The 8800-nt window shown below is 35.7% G+C and overlaps 1 protein-coding gene across 1 annotated transcript; it reads left to right on the top strand.

Annotated features, from left to right (window-relative positions):
* Positions 1 to 3390: 3390 nt before the first annotated feature.
* LOC311276170 (uncharacterized protein) lies at positions 3391 to 5650 on the top strand. The gene is made up of 5 exons (XM_084385710.1): positions 3391 to 3470; positions 3791 to 4088; positions 4192 to 4346; positions 4703 to 4985; positions 5233 to 5650. Exons 1-5 carry the CDS (start codon positions 3398 to 3400, stop codon positions 5381 to 5383), a joined length of 960 nt encoding a protein of 319 aa, XP_084241836.1. The 5' UTR covers positions 3391 to 3397; the 3' UTR covers positions 5384 to 5650.
* Positions 5651 to 8800: the final 3150 nt, after the last annotated feature.

Genomic DNA, 8800 nt, shown 5'->3' on the forward strand with positions numbered 1-8800 from the left:
AAGCATTAAAAGTGCTGTTTCTTGTCTCTCCTGTATTGTTCAAGTGGTTGAGGTTGATATGGGATTTAGTAATTAGTAATAAGCAGACCAATAACTTCTAAAGATAGTCATTATTACATTAATCTAATTACACTGTTGAAGATGTCATTTGTAGTTAGTAATACAAGTAACTTACCCAACTGTTATAATATCAGAGGTGAAACTGGAAGAACAGTGTGTTATTCAGCCTAATTTTAATTTTCATGTAGGTGCAATCCTGCAGGTATTAGAAGAACATGGCAGCAGCTGAAATTTAAATATAAAAATAAGTTCAGTCAAGTAAGGCTTGAGCATAGTATGGGTGTAGGCTACCTGACTTTACAAACATGTGACATATTAAATAACTAAAGCATCCAGTGTCTAGCAGTGCAGCAGAATTTTGGGCTGAGGGAATTCCTGGAGGGACTTCAGAGCCAGTCCCAAAGATCCAAGGGCCTTCATAAAATGTCAGAGGTTTACATATGTGTTATTTTTTATATAGGCTATTTTTGATATTTCCATTTATTTTACTTTGGGTTAGGATTTTTGTTGGTCCCAATAGATTCTGATGGTAATATCTGTCTTTTGGAGCCTCCTGTCCCAACAGAACCCCAGGCAGTTGTAAGTCGCCTACTCAATACACCAGAAATTATGACAAATAGTGTTATACAGTGTAGTCAACCAAATGCTCATCACATGGGGATAAAGAGTTTCTGCTGCCACAGAGAGGCCTAATGTTAATATTATGTGTCTACACATCAAACAATCTACACATTCACATTTTTTCACATTTTTATGTGGAGTAGCCTATAGAACCTAAGTTTAAATCTAAGTATAAATGGGTATTCTTATCTATCCCCTCGCCCCCAGAGTGTGGAAGAACAGCTGGAGGAGGGTCCATCAACTTCTGGTGCACAGATGAACACAGTTCAGTGATTTTTAGTAAATGCCACAGTTTAACTCTGTAGAATTTGTTTAGAACTACATTATGTAACTCTAATCTGTGTTTTCAGTTGCCAGTTAAGGAGTTATATAGACTTCATCTTATTTAAAAAAAAAAGCAATATTTTATTTATTAATAAAAGATTAATTTTATTAATAAAAATGTACTGAAAGAATGAATGAGGTGTTTAAACACTACTTCCTCTTTAAAAAAGGGGAGGAGACCGAAAGAAACTCTGGGTTTACCGAAGAAAACCTGCTCCCGACCAGGTTAGGTTCACAGAGTAAGTTACCATGGTAACTGATAAGTATAAGTTACCTCTCTTTCTGAAACAGGCTTGACTTACTCTGCTTTCTCAGGTTTAACATACCTCCCATTCTGAAACAGAAAACTCAGAGTTTCCCTCATTTCAGGGTTAACATACTCAGAGTTTTCACTTAACCTCCTTTCTGAAACAGGCCCCTGCAGAGTTTACCTCCAACCCTGAAAAAAACATTCGGCTGCCTGCAACTTCAGTAATCCTGAAGACATTGATTAGCTTCAGGTGTGTTTGATTAGGGTTGGAGCTAAACTCTGCAGGGCAATGGCCCTCCAGGATCAACGTTCCCCACCCCTGGAGTAAAAGATGATTGATTGACTGATTGATTGACAAATTGATTGATTGATTGATAGATTTTTTTTTTTTTAGATGTTTTAGTAGAATTTTGTAATCAAAATGAGTTATCAAACATTTTAAATTGATTCAAAATAAAATAATACTTTAATACAAAGTGGAATGTACATAATCTAATATGTTCATTCTATTTAATGTTTATTTTCAAACACAATGTACAGATGGACTCACAGAACCTTACATTTTCCTGATTTACGCGTTTGTTCAAAACGGAGAATGCCAAACTATTTAATATCATTTAGCAAAATGAAATAAGAAGAGCAAAATCTGCTCGTTGCACCGGCCAGCCGGAGTGCCCATGATAACCACCAGAGGGCACTCCGTCCGTCTCCTTTACTGCTTCATGAACTACGTTTCCCATAAACCATTGCCTGGACTCATCATGTTCTGGTTACTGCCAACTGTTTGTCATTAACTCATTTATGTTTGCCTATTTAAACCCTGTGGGTTCATTCACTTGTTGTGAAGTCGTGCCTGTGTTACTGCATTTCTGAGTGCTACTTCTGGTTTCTGTGTCATGCTCTTGATCTTCTGCCTGGATCCCTGTCCCTGGATTTCCCTGTTTGCCTGTGCCGAGCCTTGGACTTCTGTCATTATCTGGATAGTTTGCTCTGTGGTTTAGACCTTATTCCTTTTTTATGGATTACACTCAATAAAGCTTGTGTTTGGATCTCAGTCACGTCTCTGAGCAGTAATACACATAACACTTCTATTGCTAAAATTAGGTCAAATTTGATTTCAGTGCACATAAACTCATATGGGTAATGGGCAATATAACTGCCAAAGGGCAATTTGAGAAGCTATTGAGGCCATGTTTTTTATAATACTTCTTTAGAAATAAAGATATGGGGATGGAGACAGAAAAGTTTGAAGGTTCAGTTCCAGATAAGGCCTGTAAAACTGGTTGTTGTGAAATAGTTCTTCATGATTTAATTTCTAAACCCTACAAAAGGGCTAGTGATTTGCATAAAATAAAAAGTTCTACAATTAAAAACAACAACAGCAACTCATTACCATTATTCAATTGCTATCTCTGCAAGTTCCAGTTTCATCAATTCCTTTTTCACAATATTTCTTAAGATATAGCAACTGATTTAATTGTTATGATTGTGTTTGTCTCATGTAAGTTATGATATGTCCATTTAAAACTTTTAAATAATCCTGTTAATTGTCCTCAATGAACTGTTCTTAACTTAAATTATAGATCTTAACTGACAAAGAAACACATAAGAGGCCAGAAAACACGTGATCTGTTCCTTAGCATTTCTGCAAACTCATTTACATTGTTGGACATTTCTCATAAAATTTATCACAGTTGTAAAAAGCACATTTATGAGATGATTTACATAAAGCACCAACACCTTTGAAATATTGTTTTTAATTTTTAGCTGGGGTTTTTGGTTATATAAAGGGTGATGAGCACTGTTTGTTCATTTACCGTGTCTTTGGGAGAACCTGTAGCTTTTAAAATAAAAGTGAGTCAGTTCAACGTGATTTAAAAAAAACAACATCAAAATCAAAATCAATGTCAGAAAAGAATTTCTTTGATAATTTTATACTTATCAAAATACACATGCATGTCATTATTGCATGACATTTTTACTTAATTAAATTAAATTAAATTACATTAAGTCAATGAATCTAATGACATTCTGTTAAATCTTAAAACAAACTAAACAAATTGGATTATAAATGATTATAAAAGCTTAACTTTTTTTAGAAGCTTATTTTTCTGAACTTATTTACTTCTCACTTGCAGAACAATGGGAATGCATGTGTTTTTCCTGCTTTGTATTTTTGCCATGCCTTATTTTGCAGACACGATGACAGCTAAAGGTACAGTTGAAACATTTACTGTTTCAATAATGTAGACATGCCTCACAATACTGTAGACACTTTCATATGTTTTATGTTGCCTTCAAACTATTTGGTTATTTGCTTTGTCTTGCATACATTTTGTTTTTTTTATAATTTTATTATAAATAAAGTTTGATACCATGCCTCGCTATAAGGGTGTATTATCCCAAAAGGACTTTGTTTTCTCCCTGGCAATAATGATGGAAATGTTCAAGCTTTCATTAGCTATACACTTTTGTGTCTATAAATAATACATGTACATAAAGCTTTCTTTCTGATTAGTGCTTTATCAATTTCAGCTAAAAATCTCGCTTTATATGGCAAGGCCACACAGTCGGACCTGGTTGCGAATCCTGGGGCAGCATTTGGCCATGCCAGTAATGCTATTGATGGAAATCGTGACTCACATTATGAACATGGATCCTGTACTTCTACTTCTATACAAGATGACCCATGGTGGAGGTTAGATTTACTAGACGAGTATGTAGTGACCTCCATAACTATCACGAACAGAAAAGACTGCTGTCCTGAAAGGCTTGATGGAGCCGATATACGAATCGGAAACTCTCTGCTGAACAACGGCAACAGCAATCCATTGTAAGAAAGATTTCAAGAGAAGATTCTCTTAAAGAACAATGTGATGAGGTTACATACTGTACATGAAATCAAATATTATCCATATGCTGTCATTTTTATACAGGGCTGGAAAGATTTCATCCATTCCAGGTGGGAGATCCCTCACTTTCAAATGGGAAAAAGGCATTCCAGGCCGTTTCATCAATGTGGACATACCTGGTCGTAATCGGGTTCTTACTCTCTGTGAGGTTGAGGTTTACGGTTATCCAGCTCCTGATGGTGAGAACATTTATGATCAGGATTTGATCAGTTTGGCACTAATAAAAATAAGCAGATATTTTAGATTTAGCAATGTTGTAAACATTCCATTTCTAGACTGTAAAGGTGATGACAGGGCAACATTTTGAGCAATGTTGTTGGGCAATCTTGCCGAGTGATTGTTGCTTGGGCACTTTCCCATTGAAAATGGGCAAAAACTTTCTATCTGGATAATTTAGATCGGTCGTGGGCCCTGTGTCTCAACTGGTTGTCCGTTGACAGCAACATTGCTAGAAAAATTGCCCTGTGTATCATCACCTTACGAGTGTAATTTACGCAAAACTATGAATTCATGTGAAACTCATCTGTTGTTGTAGGTGAAAATGTGGCTTTAGGAGGAGTAGCTACACAGAGTTCCCTCAACGCAAATTACATTGCATCCAATGCCATTGATGGGAACAGAGATGGTGTTTTAAGTCGTGGATCTTGTACCCTCACTTCAGCAGAGCTCAATCCCTGGTGGAGACTGAACTTACTGAAAAGACACAAAGTGTTTTCAGTAGTAATTACAAATAGATTAGACTCTGCTCCTACAAGACTAAATGGGGCAGAAATAAAAATTGGAAACAGTCTGGACAACAATGGCAATAATAATCCCAGGTAAATTAATTCATTTTAAGGCTTTTTTTTTGTGGAGAGTTTAGAGAAGTTCTCAGATTTACTGCAGTCTGCAATGTGACATAAATCTTGGCTACAATTTGGTAAAATGTGATTTGGGTTTAGTGCATTTTTGTTTATTTTGTTAATTTGCATTTAACTGGTTTGACTTGATGCATAAATGTGTTTTGCTTTGAATATGGACGGTGGTTCAGAGTTTCTCAAGATGCTTAACTCACTCTTTCTTCAGGTGTGCTACGATCTCTTCCATTCCTCCTGGGTTTTCCACCTCTTTTGACTGTGATGGGATGGAAGGACGTTACATTAATGTTGTTATTCCAGGACGGAGCGAATATCTTACACTGTGTGAGGTTGAAGTGTATGGATCACCACTGGATTGAGAAGAACTTAAACATCAGGATGTAGATAAAAACTAAATATTAGTGTCTGTAGAGCTTTACTTTAATCAGACATTTATACCAGAGTTTGCAAAACAGGGCATGTCTTATTTTAAGCCTCTGTACTTTAATGCACTGCATGCTGCAGAAAATATTAGACAGATTTGTGTGACTATTGATCAAAGGACACTGGGAAATGGAAAATATGGACACCTTTTTTTTGTAATGTAATGCAGCTGTGAAAATTGCATGTTGTAAAATAAATGATCCTTTTGTTATTCAATCTGTAGTGTCTTAAAAATGTCTATGTAAAATAAAAAAATGTAATTATTAAAATTTTGCTTTAATGGAAAAAACACAAACCAGGGAACATCCCAGCAAAAACAGTATAGCATTCATTGCTTAAGGTTCTTGGGACAAAATAAATTGTTATAGTCTTTTTTATTTTGCTTTAAGAAATATTAGGTCAAATCTAATGGATGATTTCCAATAAATTACTTTGAAGGGTTTTTTTCCTGTTCTAGCCTAATGTGGGAGAGTAAAACAATATTATAAATTTGAAACACTTTGCGCCCACTGTGTTTTGCTCTATATTAAACAAACATTTTAAGTATACAAATATGGCATTTAAAACCTCCCAAAAATAATTAATTTCCCTTTGCAGGAGAAATATAAAAGTGTACAGAACCAAGGAGTCTTGAGGCAAAAGTAAGACCTGCTATTGAGCAGAAGACACTTTTCTTCATGATGACTTTGAATAAAACGAAAACACTATCATTGAGCACAAACTAGAACAGATAACAGTGCAGGACTGTAAACACAATCATAAGTGCATATAAACTGGGTCACATTAAAGTAGACTTTATGGTTTCAACATTGTTTGTAATTTGGCATTTTGACAGGCTGTGCCAATCTATTTGTTTGCTCTGTTTTGCAGATTGCTTAAAGTTCACATGTAATAAATTGGTCAAATCTAGATTCAGAGTGCACATACAGAGCCAGAAGTTCTGTACATGCATATACTGTATGGAAGGGAAAGGTGGATTTATGCACTGCTATAAAATGCACATCACCTTTGTAACTTAAATTAGCGGAAAAGACCAAAAAAGAGTTGAATAACATAATCTGCTTCCGTTAAGTTACTGCAAGCTCAACAAACAAACCATAAATATTTTATCACAATTCTGGTAAAGCACTTTTACCTCAGATGACCTGTTTAGATAAAACACCAAGGCCTTTAAAAGTTGTCTTGTATTTATAGCTGGTCCGTTGATGGTTTTGTTATGAATTGTTTTGGTGATGAACCCTTTTTTGCCATAGAGTAAACTTCATCTTGTCTATTTGAAAACCTTTTTTTTTGTACATCATAAAATACAGGTGAGTGACTTGTTTATTTAAATGAATCAAAATTAATGTCAGATTATGTTTTCATGTGCATGCATTTGAATTACATAATATGAATACATTTAAATGCACCACTCACAACCAGAAAGTGCTGCAGGCTGCAGCACATAATGAACGCAGCAGGAAAGATCGTCGGTGCCACACTACCTTCCCTCAATGACATTTACAATACCCGATTAACCCGAAAAGCACTCAGCATAGTGGGAGATCCCACCCACCCCTCACACAACTTCTTTAGTCTTCTGCCATCTGGGAGGAGGATTCGGAGCCTGCAGGCCTGAACTACCAGACTGAAGAACAGCTTTATTCACCAGACTGTCAGGAAGTTGAACTCTCTTCCCTTTTAGCTCGTAGCCCTTCCCTCGGATGCACTGAACTGTGTCTCTTTGCCCCCATAGCAAATGGACACGCACACACACACACACACACGCGCACACACAAACACACACACACACAGTGCACCAGACACTTTTACAATTGCTGCTCTCTCTTTTTGCATACTGTTTGCACTTTAATGTAGACATATTTAAATTCTCATGTGCCTGATGTTTTTTTGAAATGTTTGTATTGTGATTTATATATATTTGTAATACTTGTCTGTGTTATGTTGGGGTTTTACACCATGGGTCTGAGGGAAACAGTATTTCAATTCTCTGTATGTCCTGTACATATAGTAGAATTGACAATAAACTTGAACTTGAATTTACTTACAGTAATTGTCTATCAAATTCAATCATAGGATAAGTCCAATTACATTTTGTTAAATATCAAAACAAACTCTCAGAGAAAATGTATTATAAAATCAGATTAACATAAATGTCATCATCAATTCTACTTGTTGATTAAAGCTAAAATAGTGCATTATTCACTTCAGTTAACATGAAAGAATAAAATAAAGAATAGTTGATTTTTATCAACTAGCTTGTCAAATGTGTTTAAAGCATTACTGCATGTTAGGGCTGGGTGATATGACACTACATATCATAGCGATGATATAAAGTTTGAATTGATGGAACTTTTTCTAAATCGTTTACATAGATGGGCCTATTTGTTGGGGTAAGCAAATATCCGTGCAGCTTTTAGTGGGCAGGAATTATTGGAATGTTGGAGTGGAAAAAGAAGCACTGATGAATGATACTCCACAAAAAATCTTCAGCTTTTAGTTTTATTGTACATAAAAAAAAATTATCAAAAAGGGGTAAATAGTGTCAAATGAATCTAAATTAATTGTAATTTTAAATGTTAGATATACACTTTCTAATTTCATAGAATTGATCACTTTCATAGAATTGATCACTTTCCCATTGAAAATGGGAAATAACTTTCTATCTGGATAATTTAGATCGGTCGTGGGCCCTGTGTCTCAACTGGTTGACCGTTGACAACGACATTGCTCGAAGAATTGCCCTGTGTATCATCACCTTACGAGTGTAATTTACGCAAAACCATGAATTCATGTGAAACCCATCTGTTGTTGTAGGTGAAAATGTGGCTTTAGGAGGAGTAGCTACACAGAGTTCCCTCAACGCAAATAACTTTGCATCCAATGCCATTGATGGGAACAGAGATGGTGTTTTCGGTCGTGGATCTGTTCCTGCACTTCAGCAGAGCTCAATCCCTGGTGGAGACTGAACTTCTACCAGAAAGACTCGGGAGAATAAATACTATGACAGTTATCCATTGGAGCGTCAGCATCTGCGAACTCCAACATGAGTAAGTACCGATCTTTTATACCATGAATGTTATATGTGATTGGATAGATGAAAGGTAAAGTGACGTAACAATTAAGTCTTCCCGGCAGAACTTTATGCTAAAGCTTTCATTTACTGAAAAAAAAGACACAAAGTGTTTTCAGTGGTAATTGCAAACACATTAGACAGTGTTCCTACAAGACTAAATGGGGCAGAAATCAGAATTGGGAACAACAATGGCAATGATAATCCCAGGTAAATGAATTCATCTTGGATTTTTAGAGAAATTCTCAGCAGTCTGCAATGTGACAACTTGTATTGAACT

The sequence above is a fragment of the Rutilus rutilus genome, assembly GCF_951802725.1.
Source record: "Rutilus rutilus genome assembly, chromosome: 17".
In the NCBI taxonomy this organism is placed as follows: domain Eukaryota; kingdom Metazoa; phylum Chordata; class Actinopteri; order Cypriniformes; family Leuciscidae; genus Rutilus; species Rutilus rutilus.

Bases quoted from the DNA above. Each gene is read 5' to 3' on its own strand.
- LOC311276170 (XM_084385710.1), top strand. From the start codon at position 3,398: ATGGGAATGCATGTGTTTTTCCTGCTTTGTATTTTTGCCATGCCTTAT. The intron at 4,347-4,702 runs GTGAGAACATTT...CTGTTGTTGTAG, and splicing joins CGGTTATCCAGCTCCTGATG to GTGAAAATGTGGCTTTAGGA. The intron at 4,986-5,232 runs GTAAATTAATTC...CTCTTTCTTCAG, and splicing joins AATGGCAATAATAATCCCAG to GTGTGCTACGATCTCTTCCA.